This window comes from Syngnathoides biaculeatus, chromosome 9 (assembly GCF_019802595.1).
Source record: "Syngnathoides biaculeatus isolate LvHL_M chromosome 9, ASM1980259v1, whole genome shotgun sequence".
Classification (NCBI taxonomy): Eukaryota; Metazoa; Chordata; class Actinopteri; order Syngnathiformes; family Syngnathidae; genus Syngnathoides; species Syngnathoides biaculeatus.
The window spans coordinates 12,951,164-12,969,116 of record NC_084648.1 but is presented as its reverse complement, the minus strand read 5'-3'; the positions used below and the strand labels follow the sequence as shown (position 1 = coordinate 12,969,116).

The 17,953-nt window shown below is 39.7% G+C and overlaps 2 protein-coding genes across 2 annotated transcripts; one reads left to right on the top strand and one right to left on the bottom strand.

The window, feature by feature from the left end:
- Positions 1–1,648: 1,648 nt before the first annotated feature.
- sh3d19 (SH3 domain containing 19) lies at positions 1,649–11,681 on the top strand. The gene is made up of 16 exons (XM_061830464.1): positions 1,649–1,751; positions 2,733–2,772; positions 4,159–4,273; positions 4,540–4,684; positions 4,756–5,622; positions 6,351–6,422; positions 6,498–6,610; positions 6,716–6,741; positions 6,822–6,981; positions 7,076–7,138; positions 7,321–7,387; positions 7,687–7,817; positions 7,897–7,952; positions 9,441–9,622; positions 11,065–11,165; positions 11,252–11,681. The coding sequence occupies exons 1-16, from the start codon at positions 1,739–1,741 to the stop codon at positions 11,357–11,359; spliced, it is 2,259 nt and encodes a 752-aa protein (XP_061686448.1). The 5' UTR covers positions 1,649–1,738; the 3' UTR covers positions 11,360–11,681.
- A 583-nt stretch (positions 11,682–12,264) lies between these two features.
- Positions 12,265–16,793, bottom strand: rps3a (ribosomal protein S3A). Its single transcript, XM_061830466.1, has 6 exons — positions 16,635–16,793; positions 15,447–15,550; positions 14,768–14,955; positions 13,358–13,566; positions 13,170–13,279; positions 12,265–12,441 (listed from the first exon to the last, which is right to left on the bottom strand). The coding sequence occupies exons 1-6, from the start codon at positions 16,694–16,696 to the stop codon at positions 12,314–12,316; spliced, it is 801 nt and encodes a 266-aa protein (XP_061686450.1). The 5' UTR covers positions 16,697–16,793; the 3' UTR covers positions 12,265–12,313.
- Positions 16,794–17,953: the final 1,160 nt, after the last annotated feature.

The following is a 17,953-nucleotide window of genomic DNA, read 5'->3' as shown; positions in this document are numbered from 1 at the left end:
GTGTCAGGGGTGCCTTGAGATATGAGTGAGCAAACTTATGAGTTTTTTGACCTGCGAGCTGTCATTCGTTCTTTTTTGTTTTTGAAATTTGCTGGACTAGCATTTTTTGCTTCGAGCTGTTTAATGCCGCTCCCAGGTGAAGTTTACTGTTATACTAAACATAAAACAAAGACAAGAACATCTTGTGTCTTTTTTTTAAACAACATACACTATCTTTGCTTCACGGAAAGTCTGTTTAGCGTCATGCTAGCAAACAATGCAAAATCCTACTGACTTGTTAACAGTTAGTCATTCAAATATTATTTATACTTGATGAAAAATGACCAGTATTACAGCATATTATGAGAGCGCTTACAGTAGCAGTGCTATTTGTCTTTGTTTGTGTCTGTGCGACTATACGGTATTATACTGCCTCCCGGTGGCCAAAGCTGGCCCACCAGAAGGAGCAGCCCGATCAATTGGATTGCAGCATAAAATTACCATGCACAAACTAAGTAATTATTTTATTATGTCATTATTCAACGTCTTTACAACGTACAGTAGTCCAGAGTGCCATTCGTGTGTATTTATTCGGTTGTATACCGTGAGTTTAAGTTTAAGGAGGCAGCCAGATGGCTTGTTGTGCAGCTGCTGTGCGCCTGTTGTGGTCCAAAGCACGTATACGATGTCAGCATGTGTCGGGGTGGCACAGACGCAGCTGTGACGGGAAAAAAAGAAATATTCTGCTGACCTCCGCGGCTTCACGGACCACGTGTGCTAGTGTCCAGTCACACATAAACATCTCGACGTGTGAATACAATGTGACTCTTTTTTTTTTTTTTTTTTGATCTTTTGGAAGATGAGGAATGAGAAATGGTCGTCGTACCGGGGTTGATTCGGGGGAAGCTGAGCGGAATCTTGTTTATGTTTAGGGATGGGGAAATTTAATTACATTTTTTTAAGTGGTGAAAGCTTCAGGATTGTTATTGGTTCTTTGGGGTCAATTTTTGCCATTTTTAAAATGAAATTTCAATGTTTTTTTTTCAGGGGGTGATTTTTGCCAAATTTAGTCAGGTGATGTATGGTTATTTTGAAATTCAGTCGTATTGATACATTTTATACATGGCGGCTTTTTCAACTTTCATTGATTTGTTTTCAAGGTAGAGTTTTTGTAAAATTCATGTCAAAATTTTATTTCAAATATTCTTTTTACCAGGTGCAATTTTTACTCGAACTAAAATCTTCTTGTGTTTTTAGGATTCTATTTTTTGTTTTGAAATTTGTGTTCATTCTTTTGTATCAACTTCAATTATTTGTTTTTGCCACCTAAAACTTTTACCTACATTTTTTCAAATGGCAAGAATATTCTTTCACATCGAAACTTCTCGGATATGCGTATCAAATTTTGAGGAATATTTTTTTTTTTGCAGATGTAAATATTGCCTAGGTTTTATGAAATTTTTAAGGATAATTTGGAGGATGATATCCCTGAATAATTGTAATCTAATTTCCTGTATTTTATGTACATAGTTTTTATAATATATATAGTACTTATTTTAATTTTTTTATTTTTACTTGAATATTAATTCATAATTTTCTACAATATTTTTGGACTACTACTTGATTTAATTCGTTAAATATTATTCTTGGGAAACCCTCGTTTGATGGTGTACTTCACTTTTTTCCATTTTGACATTGTGGTGTGTCATGGCCTCCATTTCCTGATTGACTGCATTCCACCTGATGTGATTGGTCCAACATGGTGATTGTGGGTGTGTGACTTTTGTATTTTTTTGTTTCTCTCTCTTACACACACACACATATAATGGCATAAACACACTGAGTGTTTGTGGGTCAATCCTCTGGGAAGATTCAAATGGAAACATGCTAGGAATGGGGGATTTTTCATACTCCAGGTATTTCCGCAACAGGTACGCGCACTTTAATTTGCACAGGTGTAAAAGAAGGTGTTTCTTCGTATATGTAAACAAGATAGTGGTGGGTAGTTTAGGAAACTAAAAGCTTTGTCAGGTTAAAAATGAAATGAGACTCGCGTCGTTGAGGGAGGTGAGTAAAAGCCATTAACAAAAAACAGATGTGACTGGATATATTCCTTTATCAAAAATGTTTAAATCCTGCTTTGAGTCACATGAGTATTGCGAGTTTGACATTAGTACTTTGTGTACCATTTATGTCGATAGTAACTAGGATTGCAATCCTCTTCATTAAGTAGTCAACGTGTGTAAGTTCTAATTTTATGTAAGGCTCAAGAACACGCAAGGAATTTGTCTCCGGGTGGTTGGAGCTGCTCGAGTACAACAATAGTTCGACGACAGACCACCATTGGGACACAAAAACACACAACGAAGAGTCACTTAGCCTCAAACAATTAATTGGAGAGAAGAAGCTGTTGGAATGCCTGCTTCTTTTAGTTTGCGTTGTTTTGATAGCACTGACTTGAAGGAAGGAAGTGGAAGAGGTGGCGACCGGGATGTGGAGGGTCCAAGAGGAGCATTCATAAAAATAGTTCATACTTTCAATGTCTGGCATTTACACCCTAACCTGCTTCAGATCCGGTAGGAACTTTTAGTGTTCAATTGCATTGCTGATGTGTCATTGCAGTCGCTAGCTAGCCTAGGCAAGAAATTGCTGCCGTCGTAATCGGTTTGACACGTACTAATTACTTTCGAGACGTAGTCTTCACACCAACACCTCAAATGATGAATACGACAACTCTCTGTTCATCTTCACAGATCGTCTTGACGGAAGCAAAGCAGATCTTTTGCATTGCAGGTAAGTCATCACGACGCCAGATGAATCTTAGTTGTATATTAACCCCTGCCGAGACAGACGCAGACAAAAATTTTCCATTAAAATATTACTATAAAGAGGTGGCACGGTGGAGCAGCTGTAAAGTGTTGGCCTCACAGTTCTGAAGTCCAGGGTTCGATCCCGGCCCCGACTGTGTGGAGTTTGCATGTTCTCCGTGAGTTTTCTACGGGCACTCCAGTTTCCTCCCACATCCCCAAAACAAGCAATATTAAAGGACACTCTAAATTGCCCATAGGTGTGACTGTTTCTGTTGTCCGTCTCGATGCGCCCTGCGATTGGCAGGCAACCGGTTCAGGGTGCACCCCACCTCCTGCCCATTGAAAGGTGGGATAGGCTACAGCACTCCCCGCGACCCTTGTGAGGATAAGCGGCTAAGAAAATGGATGGGTGTTATATGAGTCTAACCTTTCCAAAATCTCAGTCAAACTAATAGATGGTAGGTGTGCTTCAAATTCATATTTGGAAAAATGAGTCATGTTTGAGGACAACAGAAGAATGGCACCTGATCAGAGAGGGAGAGAGACGATCACAAGTGTCAAGCTTTAGAAAAAGGAAGTGATGAGATTTTGTGGCTTTTTAAAATTGTAATTATGGAATTTTCCAAAAGCAAACAGTATTTTACACATTTTCCCTTAGTAGTGTAATGGATTTAATTTTGTAAATAATTTACATAATCTCGTTAGATGTGGACAGTAAATAGTCGACAGCACTGAGTTTACATTATGTGTGTTACAAAGAACAGAACTCCGTGGAATTCCAAATAAATACGGAATTTGTTTTGGCCCACTTGCATCATGCTAAAATAAGGATTAATTGTTATAGCGCCAAAGCGTAAAAAAGGTTCAGAGTGGAGGAGACAGCAGAGCCCAAAAGCCCAACGGTTTGTGGCGTGAACATGTTTTAGCCACTCAGGTATTTTCTTAACAGTATTTTACCTCCATTCTTGAAATGTTTTATTTTATCTTCTTTTATTTTCCATTATTATATTTTTCAAATATCTGCATCTTTTATCAAGCTACAATTGGTTTTGTCTTTTTTAGATGGAATCATGTCGATTTTTTTTTTTTTTGTTTATCTTCACATACGAGATTCCATTAAACGAAGTAGGTTTGTATAACAAGTTTTAGACAGGACATAATAGAATAAGAGCTGTGTATGGATTGTAAAATGATATACAACTTTTCATATGTTTCTGAGCAAGGATGATAATACAAGAGACCAAAGGTATCGAAAAAAGTCTTTAAAGTCCTTGCATGGAAAACTACAGAAATAATTTCCATATTGTGTCGTTTTTTGAATTATGCTTGGGGATTTTGGACTACTGAAGGGTGTGTTGTGTTTTCATAGTCAACCAGAGATCACTATCATCTCCACGGAACCTCTGGACAACAACAACTGGTTCTCAGCATCCCCAGTGGTCTTTCCTACCACCCCTCCATCCAGCTGGGCTGCAGAAATCCAGGTTTGTTCGAGCTTGGCTCTTTATCAAGTTTCTATGAGAACACCAGATGGAATTCTGCCAAATTACAGTATTTGGGATTCCGCATTGTACCACTGCAGAACTGGTTAACTTTGGAGAATCTCTTAAAAAAAAAAAAAAAATCTATCTAAAAAAACCACATTTTTGAAAAAATCTTTGTACTTTAAGGATCTGTGTGGATTCCACTATTCAAAATGGAACCAAGTTTAGAAGCCGTCTTGCTAAAGTGCCTCCTTTCCACAACTCAGGCCCCACCGTCCTATGATCAGGTGATTCAAGAAAAGACCCGAGAGGAGCACATTGTTCGACCCACTGCAGCCCCCCGGCGTTCCCCTGACTGTACCAGCACCACCTGCTCCACGCAGACCGACCCCATCAGGGATAAATCGGCCGGTAAAACCATTTGACGTTGCGCTGGGAACTTTTCTTTATCTCCTACTCTTTTGACCATGATTCTTCTTTAGGTAAAAAGCCACAAAAACCTCCCAGAACATCCTTGTCCAGACCTGAATGCTCTTCTGAAAGTGGTCCACACAAATCAAAAGAAAGGTGGGATTCAGGAGATCAATGCACCAGATCAGTCACCTTCCACTGGAAGGCGACTGCAGCACTTGACCCACCTCCTCGTGCAACAACTTATTCTGTTCCTACAATAGAACTGAGTCCTGTCCCGTTTCCTCGCACAAAATCAAGAAAACAGACAGAAGATAACATTCAAACTTTGATCAAATTTGAAGATGATGAGGTCCCCGCAGATGCAGCAGATATTTCCTCGAATGACTATCTGAAAGATCTACTGGAGGTATTTAGTTCAAACCAAGACCAAGCAAATCAGGAGGAAGAAGTTCATGGAGAGATGAACAGTCAGCGAAACATCCAGGCCAGGATCAAGGCCTTTGAGAGCCAGATCGCCCCTGAGGACGGGAGTGCTAGTGAAGCGATCAAACCGCAGCCTCTTCCGAGAAAGACTGTGAAGCCCCCGACGGTGTCCGCTAAACCTCCTCTGGCTGCCAGATCTCTGTTGGTTCAAGACAGTCCAAATGTATCAAGCCAGGATCATATGCCCGTTTTCAAACCTCAGCTACCGCAGGAGTCTCCAGGAAAGTCCATGTCAGAGGAATTGGAGACTGTGCTCACTAAGGATGGACCACCGCACCGATCACACCGTGCAGTGTTAACCAGGGACAACAGCATCCACGATGAGGAGCCTCCCTTGCCGCCAAGACCCCCAGTAAAGCACACCAAAGAACCACTAAAGCCCAATCTCAACATCAACAACCACAATTCCACCACCATCCTTAGAGATGACGAATATTTTGATACTCCAGCAAGTAAGTCAAATCCTGGGCTTGCAGTGGGCTCCTATCAGAATACGTGGCATCTTGTGTGGTGTTTCCAGTTCAAGTTTGAAATTTTGGGAGTTAACTTGGCAAAATTTCAATAGTAGGTACACCACTCAACAAAAGATAGTGATAATGGTCAGATGAAATTCCAGGACGAACCAAAATCCACGATAGCCTAGAGGTAAACTTAATTTGTTCTTTTCCAAACTTGTCCAACTGTTCAATATTTAACCACTTTTTGCACAACCTGTTCTCAAATTGGCAAATGACAAAGTACAAAACACCTTTTTAATTTATGGACCAATACATTTTCTGCTTCAATTACTTTTGGTATTTAAACAGTTCTCTTCATCATGATGGTAACGTTTTGATGTCACAAGACCAAGAGACTTAACAAATGATCAAAAGTACCAAAGTTGGTCTTTCGTCAAATGAGATGACCTAAGCATGCATTATGTAGTCAACTTCACCCGTTTCGCAAATAACCTTGCAACCAGCATGACTAACCAAGTTGTTTTTACGCTAACAAACCCCGACTTCCCTAAATTGAAAACAAACCACTTCTTGCCTGACTTCAATGCAAGTATTTATCGCGGTCTTAATGCACAACAAGCAAGGACAATGCTGTAAAAACTGGATAAATCTTCTAATTGCTCATAGTTGCCAAATGATTTTAAGAAAAAGTGTTTGTTTGTATTCTTGGTATATGACCACAGATCCCACTCCTGTCAAGGCAAGACCATCTGTAACAAGAAGGCCCACCACCATAAGAGTCCGCAGCCAAACTGGTGAAACCCCTGAGCTAGAATGTGAAGCATGCTAGCAAAGTGCTATGGAGGATGACAGTTTGTATCTCCCATCAGTCCCAGAAAGTCTTCAGGGCAATCCTCCTCCACTTCCTGCTCGGAAACCTGTAGGCTCCCCAAACGCTACGACCATTCCCAAGCAAAGATCCTTACCCAGCGTCCCAACACAGGTTTCTGAATTCCTGTTTTAATCAATGGATCAATTAATAAAGCTGTCTTAGATGACGTTATGATCATCCATTGACCCATCCATCATAAAAACTGTTTCTTTACAGGAATTACTAAGGAACAATCAAGTTCAGTGAGTACAAGGAAAAATCTCTCTCTTTTTTCCAATTTTCCATTTCATAATTGAAATAATGCCTTCTCGTCGCACTTAAGGCGGGAAAACATAAGAAAAACTCTCCCACCGCGCCCACCTCCGGCCAAACTCGGTCCTGGACGACCTCCGCCACCCAAAGTGCAGGCCACCAAGCCCCACAAAGGATTTTTCCTGCCTCCCAGACCTGTCCAGGGCCACTGTCTCTATGAAAAATACACCGTGAGGAGTCTTCCCAAAGCATGTCACTGTTTATGTAAAGGAGCTATTTACAATGATAACGTTACTTTTTTGTTTGTTTGTGTTCCAATTTAAGATTCCACATGGATCTGCCTCCTCGGACTTAAACGGCAGCCGTACCGCACCGCGCCGATTCCAAGTGAGTTAAGCTATTTATTATATATGTGCTCGGCTTTTCCTGGTTACATCATGTTGTTAGCCAGTCATAGGGCTGGTTCATAACTGCCACATTCGTCAATAAAGGTCCGTTTGGACCCCTTCATGCTTTCCTTGGTCGGCCTTTGATATCTTAACATGGAGACTTTGTGCTTGTTTGTGCAGGCTGACGGTCCCTCTTACAAGCAAGAAAATGGACTACAGGTTCAAGCCTTGTATGACTTCACTCCAGGTGACCCAATTTTCAGTGATGGATAGCACACCAGTACTAGATTCTTTGCTGAGTAGGACAAAATTGATACCTGCAGCATCGAGATTAGGTATTTTAATTGAACCCTTGACGTGATTAGCGTAGCATACGTTAGCACAGATGCAACTTCAAAATACACCTCGGGTAATTGTGCAGAAATCAAACTTTCAGAGTTTCGTTCCTTTCGTTGTAGATGTTTTTTAAATATAGAATATGGATATGTAACTTGATAGAAAACAGTCTTTTTTTGTTGTTGTTGTTGTTGTCATGTTACGGGTTAGAGGGTCCAGGAGAGTTGGGTTTGAAGGCCGGTGACATCATCAACATGGTGGAGCGGGTGGACAGTGAATGGTACAGGGGCACTTGTAGAGGATCCACTGGTTACTTCCCAGTTAACTTCGTCAAAGTGCTAGTAAGTGATAGTCCTCATCTAAAGTGTCATATTCATAATAAAAAAATGCGTTATTCTTGGGTTTTTTTTCTCCAATTAGTCAGATGCACCAGCAAATCCTGTTCCTGAGACGAAACCAAAGCCAATTTCCATCACGTAGGTTTTTTTCATCCACTTAGCGACTGCTACATCGAAGAATTGTTTCAAGACCTGTGCCCTTTTTTTAATACGATATATATATTTTTATTTTTGCATCTTTTCTTCTCTGTCAACGCATTTTAAATCCTCTAGGTGGCTTTGTAGAAAATCCATGTGCACAAAGCAGCTGTTTAATCACTATATTGTGCATCAATATTTTTTTTTTGTATTCCTTTCAGAAATTATTTCATTAACTTCAGCCTTACTCAAAACTACCAATAATTAACCTTCTTAAATTTAATATTTGGTAGTATTGAGTTTTTGTAACTTAAAAGTGAATTACTTTCCATAATTGCGCTTTTTTCCCCACAAATCACTCAGACAACTACAAACTTCCTCAAAACTACTAAATATAAAATCACTTTTAGGAATGTAACATTAAATACATTTTTTTTTCATCTGAAGAAACGGTCTCGACTTTGTAAAAAAAAAAAACACGGAATTATTTTCCACATAAAGTATTTTTCAATCAGTGAAAGAACTTCACATTTAGTCATAACTGTATACTTTTCTGTTTGTAACACTTTGTGCATATAGAGTGAGTGCTAAAAGTGTACGCACCACAATTTGAATGCCAGGTTTGTGATGAGGAAAGGAAATCTTACTAAAACACCCAAACTTTATTTGGGGTTATTTAAAGGCAATTCAAATGGTGGCAGATTCGCAGGGTCCCATTCAACATAAGTTGGCATGTGATTGTTAACTCGAAACTCCGAACTGTCAAGAACCAACGGTGCGGGGCTCGACCCAAATGCAGGACTCCGAGACGAGGGCATGATGTGAGGCGTAGTTTTATTCAAAGCTGAGGTCATACACGTTGGAAGCAGTCCGAGAAGGCAGAGGCACAGCAACGCTAGGCTATAAGCTAAATCCAAAAACATGAAGTGAGGTCTGATGACTAGGAGGCAAACTTGGAAACATGAACTAAGACGGGACTAAACTATAGTGGCACAAAATCGCTGTGACGAGGATAGCTCACACTAAACTTTCTCTCGGTGGTGGGGATTCCTGCTGGCAGTGAATGCAACTCACCAACTCCAGGCAACAAACTACTAATACTTGGTCTAATTACGTTGCCTCATGCGAAACAGCTGTGACCGTTGGTAGGTGTCAGAATTTCCCGGCCAAAGCGGTGGCCAGGCCACGCTCCTCTTGGCCGTGGTCCATTCTTGCTCATGACAAGAACCACATCCCTACTTACAGGGGTGTGCATACTTATGCAACCACATTATTTTAGTTGTTTAAGTTCATATCCCCTCCCTAAAACATTTTTGTTTTTCAATCGACTTGTATGTTAATGGTGAAAAATGTTTTGAAATGATTAATTTTGTTCCCAATTCACAATAACCAGTTATTTGAACACGGGTGTGTAGACTTTTTATGTCCTTTTCTGCCTCAAAAGTTACAAGAGCACAAGGGTTAAAATGCCACATTTTCTCAAACCAGGCCCAGTTACCCGGCCCGTGATTTTGAGGGCGAGAGTGATGTGATCCGGCTGCAGGGCAACGTGGACAACGAGTGGGCCCATTCGCAGACGGGCGCCACTTCCGGAATTCTCATCGAAGATCTGCCCCCGCCGCCCGTTCAGCACCAGAGTCGGAGTAATCCCAACAGGGTCACGTTTTCAAGTAAGGCGTAACGCGCCACTAAACACATAAAACATTAGTTTTAATGTTTGTTTTCATTGTTGGCTTTTTTTCTTATAGAAAGTAAATAAACCCCAAAATGTGTGTGCATAGTTCTGTTTTAAATAGACTTTGGTTATGCCTACACTCTATCGAGACATATTTTAATTTTTATTCCAGTGAATGGGTTTTACCATCTGAATCGGAGTACTGTACTGTTAAAATTCTCTAGACATACATAATTCAATGCAAAAATAATTTCTGTTTTGCCTAAAATTTTAAAGAAATTAGATTTAATATTGTTTCAAACCACACATTTTACATCTTTAACGTAAACCCCCCCCTAAAAATTCTTTTGTAGAGGAACCATGAACAAAAATGTTTTTGTGCGTAAAAAAAATATTGTGTTAAACCACGTTCACATTTAATAAACCAAGGAACCATATTTTTTTTTTTACCACATTAGCCAAAATTCTGTTGAATTCAAAATATTCGCACGATCATATAAAATAACCTCCCCACCATGTATGTTTGGGGAAAAAACATTTGTATATTTATAATGTGAAATTTTTAAGGATATTGTACACTAAACAGTTTTCTGCCTTAGATAATTTTGATTTAAAAAATTTTGTCATTAATAGAATGTTTTTTTTTTTTTCTCCCCAAATCAACAATTTTTGTGTAAGCGATTGAACACACGCACAAAAAAAAAATTGGAGATTTGTGATTTTTCTTTTTTCTTAAGTTAAAAACCTTTTTGAAGACTCATACAGTATTTAATGTGAAATCTTTTTTCGGTTTCATATTACATTTTTACATGTTTATTATTTCATGTGATATATTTTTTTCCCTCAAAATAAAAAAAAATGATTTTTTTTTCTTTGTGTCCCATCACCTTAACCCATGCATATTCAAGTTTTATTTTCAGCTGACATAAATATATATGAAACCAGAATATAACTTAGACATAAAAGACATATACTGTGCGAAAGCACTTTTTTTTTTTCACTGTCTGAACTCAAATCACACTGAACCTCTCCTGACCACCAAAATTATTTAATTTTGTTAAATGCCACAATAATCTAAGAATTTATTAGAGAATTTTCTATTACGCATTTTCTTTGGTGCAGCCCAGATACCGAGGTCACGGCTTTGTACAATGTATCTCCAAAATTGTTTATTTATTTATTTCCCCCTTTTTATCGTGCACAAACAAAAAAAATGTTTTGCCCCAGGAAGTAGTCACATCAAAGTGTGTATCTCCAGATTCTTTAAATATTATGGCATTTATACAGGACAAAAAAGACAAATATTTGCTTCATATTTTTCCAAGGAAAGTATAATATTCAGGGTACTGCCCCTTTGAATACAGTAATTTAAAACTGTCCTCTTGTGATCTTTTCATCATAAAATGTTTTAATTTTTAAAAAAAAAATGATGACCAGGTCCAAAGTTGTCAAATAGCAACCAGTTTGAGGTGGGTGGCGTGAAGGGAAGGGCCATGTACGACTTCACTTCTGACTGCGATGAGGAGCTCTCTATGCAGGTCATCATTTTAATAAAATCTAATTTAGAAAAGTTATATTCAAGCATTTGCATCATCCTGAGATTGTGCAGTTGGTTTTGTTCCAGGTCGGGGACCTCATCGTGAACCTGGAATCCGTGGATGACGACTGGTTCCTGGGTGACTTGAGGGGTAAACGGGCCCTCGTGCCTAAAAACTACGTTGAAGTACTCTGATGTACTCACGACAGATTTTTGTCAAATGCAGTGCTTGACAACACTAAATATTATCCCCTGTATTAGATTTATAATGGTTACTTATTTGACTAATTCTGTAACAAAAGTTGTGGTTCTTCCATGGATTGTAACCTATTCCCCACTTATCAATCCATACACAATTTGTTTTGGTCTTGAAAACAAGGGAAAATGAGATCTTACAAAATTATTTCCAAGGGCACTACTTTTATGTGTCGACAATCAAATATATATATTTTTTCTGAACCATTTTTTTTTGCACCTCATCTCTTTTTAAAGCCCAATAAAAACAAAAATAGCCCTTGTCTTGTCGTGTTTACAAGAAAAATGCATTACTGTATTGTTCTTCCTCCAATTACCCAGATGTACGACCCAAAATGTGCCAATCCATTGTTTGACACATTTCCCCTTGCCAAACATGAAATAAGTTTTTAAGTCATTTTTCCTTTATAATGAGCTAAAAAAGAGTGGGGGTGGGGGGTTAAGGCATTTGATTATATTTCCACCTTTTCAATTGAGCCAAAACATTTTTAGGGGTCAGGTAAAACCAGGTCCAATTTTTTTTGCAATTCCTACCAATAGATCAGGACAATCCATTTTTGAAAATGCTTTCCAAAAGGACAAGGAGGTGGGGTACACCTTGAACTGCTTGCCAGCCAATCACAGGACACAGAGACAAACAGTTGCACTCACTATCACACCAAAGGGCAATTTAGAGTCAAAATTAATGCATGTTTTTGAGATGTGGGAAGAAACTGGACTTCCCGGAGAAAACCCAAAAGTCACGGGGGGGGGAACATGCAAACTCCACAGAGGCAGTGGCCGGAATCTGAACCCTCATTTTAGGATTGAATGAACAGCAGTGACATAAAGAAAAGTCAATAATGGTCATTTACATTTTTTTTTATTATTAAATCTGTCAGGATGGTTATTTTTTTAGACCGACTCCTGGATGGGGGGCTCATAACCGTCGGCCCTCTCCACCTTAGCTCCGGTGTCATCTCCAGGTCCTTTGCTGGTGCTACCGGAACTGCCTTCGCCGTGGAGCTCCATCAGTTTGCCCACTGCAAATGGAAGAAAAATTACACACAGTTAAGGTGGACAAAATAACATTAAGTTCAATTGAAAAACGGGAGAAAAAAAATACCATTCAATACATCTTTTTATGTTAACTTTGATTGACAGTACAGAACTCTAAATGCAGTACACAATAGCCGTAGGACAAAAAGAAAAAAAAATTATAATATGGCAAACGTGTTCAACATGCAGGGAGCCAGAACAGGACTTCTTACTGTTCTGTACTTCATTTTTAAGGTTTGAGCCATGTTTAAAGATGTCGGTGTTTGTGTCTTTTGGGATAATAGTTTCATAATTGTCATTTTAAATTTTAATGTAGCTCATTACAACAATCGCAACATCACTTTTAGGGGAGCATAAATTGTTCAAGGACACTTGCTGTTCACAGTCTGGGTCGGTACTGACCCCCAGCAATTGTGACAATTTACTGTATACCCGGGAACTGTAATAAATTGTGTATTGGCGGGTGAAAGGCGAAAGTTTCTTTTGGAGCAAGAACCAATCAATGTTTCTACACTGCAAATATTTGTTGTTTAAAAGGTGTATGCAATATTATTAATATGCAAATTCTTGGACAGATGCCGCAATTTTTCAATAGGGATTACAAAAATAAATAATGAGAGCAATCAAAGCTTATATAGGACTAACAGTTTGCCATTATGCATTACATCAACTGAAAGTATGAAAGTTATTGCGAACACAATTGACTCCTTACATTCAAACTTGGGCTTCTTGAGCATTTTGACCTTGCGGACGTAGACGTCGTGCAGAGGGTAGATGGACTGGCAAGCCTTCTCGACGTCCTTGCCAACGCTGTCAGGGATCCTGCAACGGAAAACACCAAAGACGTTATTTGAATTATGGAGTACAACACCACCGAGATTTCTACTCTGCGCCACTTACAGCTTGTTGACGACCTCCTTCAGGTCGTTAGTCTGCACCTCGCGGGTCATTATCTCCATCATCTTCTTGCGGATCTGACGCACCTGCTGGTGCTGGGCGTAAGAAGTCTTTCGGATCTGGTTGGTGCGCTTCTTGGTGAAGCCCACACAGAAGAGACGCAGCAGGTAGCCGTCAGTGGTCTTCACGTCCACGTGGGCCTCGATCATCGTCTGGGGGAACACCAGGGACCATCTCAGCGTGAGAGGCTATAATAGGGCTGCAGCTAGCCAATATTTTTTGAATCAATTAGTCCACAGATTATACCATCAATTAAATATGTTTCGGGTCAAACAAAACCATTCATGCCGGTGTTTTAATAGTCTATTATAAATTCTCTATTCAATTTTGTGCACATATTGTTCACAGTTGCAGTCACTCTGATTCGGCGAGCGCATACGCGCCCGCGAGCTATCACACTCAAATCTGCACAGTCGAGCATGGGGGAAAAAAATATATATATATATCACATGCACCAAATTTATTCAGAGTAGAAATGCACAGATATTGAAAGACGTCGCTTATTGTGCAGACTTGATCAATGTTCCCTCTAAGCTGCACCACTGCGCACTTGTCGCACACATGAAAACCGAACCAGCGCAATTAACCACAGCCTGACGTCATTTTTTTCTAAACACTGAAGCACGTGGTCTTTAAAAACGAGCTGTTGCTCAGCCTACTACTTCCACTCCCCGCCCCCGGCTCCTAAAGGGGTACACTCAATTACAAATAGAACACACACCTGTAACTTTATATCTGCGGGCATGATTGGTGGACCACACCCGTAACTTTATACCTGCGGGCATGACTGACCACACCCATACATTTTTCAGATGTGACTGACTGCAGTTGTAGTTTACGTTCGGCACCTTTGTTGTGCAGCGAAAGAATTCTTCATTGAACATATAAAACTTAATTTTTTGCTCGCAGATACTTCCGTAATATCACTGCTAAACGTTTGTATGTACAACCATTCAATGCAAAAGCATTTTTTGCACAACTTACTATTCTCTCAAGAAGGAGCTGCATAGCAAAATTTAAAACAAGTGTTTTATCCGTGAACATTTCTGAGGATGTCATTGTACGCTTCTATGCCTTCCTGAAACTCTACCAATTCCTCCTTTGCAACCCCGTAAATGACGCTAACCTCTGTGGACACATTCCGCTGAGAACATCCGAAATGGTGAGGCTTCAAACAAGAGCTTACCAGAGGGAAGTGTCCACTCACCTTAGTATCAGATTATCATCAGGTTGCAACAAAGACTGGAACAGTTACAGAAAAGCACAGAACTGGAAATCCTTGGAATTTTCATTTTTGTGAATCTTGCGGTCCACCCCCGTACAAATAAAGAAAATATCTCTAAGTGACGTTACCTGCCACTTCTTGACCATAGAGCACATCTTGTCACGGGTCAGGTCCATGCCGTGGAAGTTGGTGAGGCAATTCTTGCCCTGCACATCCTCCGTGATCAACTTGAACTTGCGGAAGGCCACCTCGTCGTTCTGCAGGTCGGCGAGGCTCACCTCGAAAACGCGACCCTTCAGACCATCAGAGGCGATTCCTGGGAGACGATGAGTGACATGCTAAAGCGGGTTGAAGATTTAAGGCCATTTGAGTGCAAATGAGTCAATACGCTGTGATGGGAACTGTTGTAATTAATCTGTCATTAGGGACAGAAACAAGTTGCCGACTTGGTGTAATAGCCAAATGATCCACTTGAAAATTTAGAATAGTATGACGCAGTAGGGCCTTTTTGTTTTTAGTTTACATGGTAAATAATTTTGATAATTGATAAATTGTTGAGGCCTTGTTTAATTGTCCAAATCCTAGAATTTTCTTCCTCTCAACAGGAAATACTTATCGTAATAATAAAGTTGACATCACACAACGAAACGAGTAAGTGAATTATAGTCCTTGTGTATGTGCAGCCAATTTTATGTCAATAAAAGGATGGAGAAGTTCATGTAAATACAATAAATGATTTAATGTAAATATGACCCTTAGGACCAGCCAATTGAGAGTATGTAATAGTTAACAATAGAGCAGACTTACTGGTTCCCTGAGTCCTGGTGACCAAGGTCTTGCCAATATTACGGATGATGAACATGGCCGGCGCCTTGACATCGTACCAGTCCTTTTTGGAGAAAGGGTCCACACTAGAAGAAACCACATGTATATTTGATAGGGTTTTCCTCCATACAAAATTTTGGTGACCACCTCTTGCTCGATGGTTATTCCTCCATTTTTAAAGATGCCATGTACTGGAAAATTAAAGTCACTCCTAAAAAACATTTTCTTTCCTGCTGTCTGTCCCCATTCAGGTACACGTTCACAATTCCAAACATGTTTTGTGAGTTGATTAGCATTATTCATTGTTGACGATACTATACACTAATTTCTATCATCACTTGTCATTTTTGTGACGTTTTCACCAAGTAAATTGTATCATGTTTTTCTGCACCACATTAATTAGAACCACAATTTTTTTTTTATCCGATTGTTCCTTCTGACGCGCTTCTCTCCTTCCACATTTATCAACCCAGCCATACCAACCATCCCAACTTAAATTTCAGGACGTTACGAACTCTCCAACTAAATGCAGACATTTGACACACTTGAGTCAATTTCTCATCCTTTCCAAATCATTCCAGTTTCAACATGTGCAGATAGTCCGAATTTAAGGAATTATTGGTCATACTCCCCAACTTCAACAAAATTCCGAAATCAATTGATAGTACGTATTTACCATTTACTTCCACATTTGATCGATTCAAACCGTCCAAACTCTCACATTCCAACAGCTCAAATGATCCCACAACAAGTTAGCTCTTCAGCAATCATACGGATATGTACAAGAAATACATTCCTAAATTTAATTTGTTGAGAAGTTTAAGACATGCCACTCGTAACTGTGACGCCGGCTAACATGTTAGCGTCAGCAAACGCGTGAAGCTTGTCAAATGCTCCTGAAGGACTAAGACCCAATTCTGGTTCTCACTAGTCGGTTCATGCAAAAACCAACTGTGCCATGAAACAAAAAATAACTTAATGCAGACAAGGACATGACAAGAATTGCTCACGCCGAAGCTAGTGACATTAGGCCGGTGTCGACACATATAGCAGAGAACCCGAGCTATCCGCCAAATATCGAGTTCATCCTTTGTTGCTTTAGTACGTTATCGGTATAAATATGAAGGACGTTAGCTTCTTAATTCCCAGCTGAGTGAATTTCCTACTTACATCTTCTTTTTGGCACCCTTTTTGCCACCTTTGGTCAGCCTCTTATTCTTGCCGACTGCCATGTTGGCTACAGGGAGTGAAAGAGGAGGAAAAGAGCAAGTCGCGCGAGAGTTAAAAGTGGGATTTGTCCTTTCCTGTCGCGATGCCTTGGTTTCTGTTCGCAAAAGGGACGTGCATACGTAACGGCCACATTGGTGGGGGCAACAGTCCTGCACGCACATTGAAAATGAATCATAACTTGCTATTTTCTCAACCGAGTTTCACGAGGCTTGCTATTTCGGAAACGCCGAAGCATGTCCTACACAACATGGAATGTGCAGAAATTTTATTTTTTAGTACACCAAGACATTTGAATTTCCTTTACGTTTAGGTCGATTTATTTTGGAATAATATAGTATCTTGTTTGTTTTGATTCATTTTTATATTAAAAAACATTTAGCTTTTATCTATTTAAAAATGCTAGTGTTGTTCGGCCGCAGCCTACTGCGTGGTTTGAGTTTTGGTCCCTTGTGTGATGGAGTTTGACACCGCTGGTAAGTGGTGTCAGCACAAAGGTCAACAGTGTGGAAACAATACAAGTGTGCAAGCTCATGAGATTTACTTGCCCTTCAACTGAGCTGGCGATACCATGTGAAGAGTCAACACAGACGAGTACGTGCTCACATATTAATTACCGCTGTAAACGTACTGATGGCACTTTGATACTGAAGATTCAATAACGGTTTCAAAATCCAATTCTATAGAACCACTGCTTCAAATTTTGCCGAAAATCACATACTGGACTGGACTGACGTTAGAAAGCAGCCTGACTGGTTGACAATGAAGTGATTCATGAAAGCCAGGTGATTTACTACAACCGGCTTCCTCTTGATTTGACAGGTGACTGGTTGAGTCACGTTCCTATCAGGCAGGATTGTAAGGATGTAGCAGCCAGTCAAATTGTAGCGAGGAATATCCTGCCTAAATCTCAAGTGTGATTTTTTTTATACAATACCTCAACTCTTGTCTGAGCTCACAGCTACACAGATGATAAAGTACATTTGAATATGAGCCCTGTTAAATTGTCAGTGTATATGTGATCGCTGCACCATTTGTGTTCAAAATAAATAAATAAATCGTAAACCGTAGCAACATTTATGCTAATTAGCATTCACTTTAAGTGAGCAGACTCAGGGTCAAAGCGATGGTTATTTTATGCTTGGTTTGTAGCTAAACTTCAAATGAGCTCTTAGAATCAGTATCAAACATCCATCCATCCATCCATTTTCTTAGCTGCTTATCCTCACGAGGGTCGCCGGGAGTGCTGGATCCTATCCCAG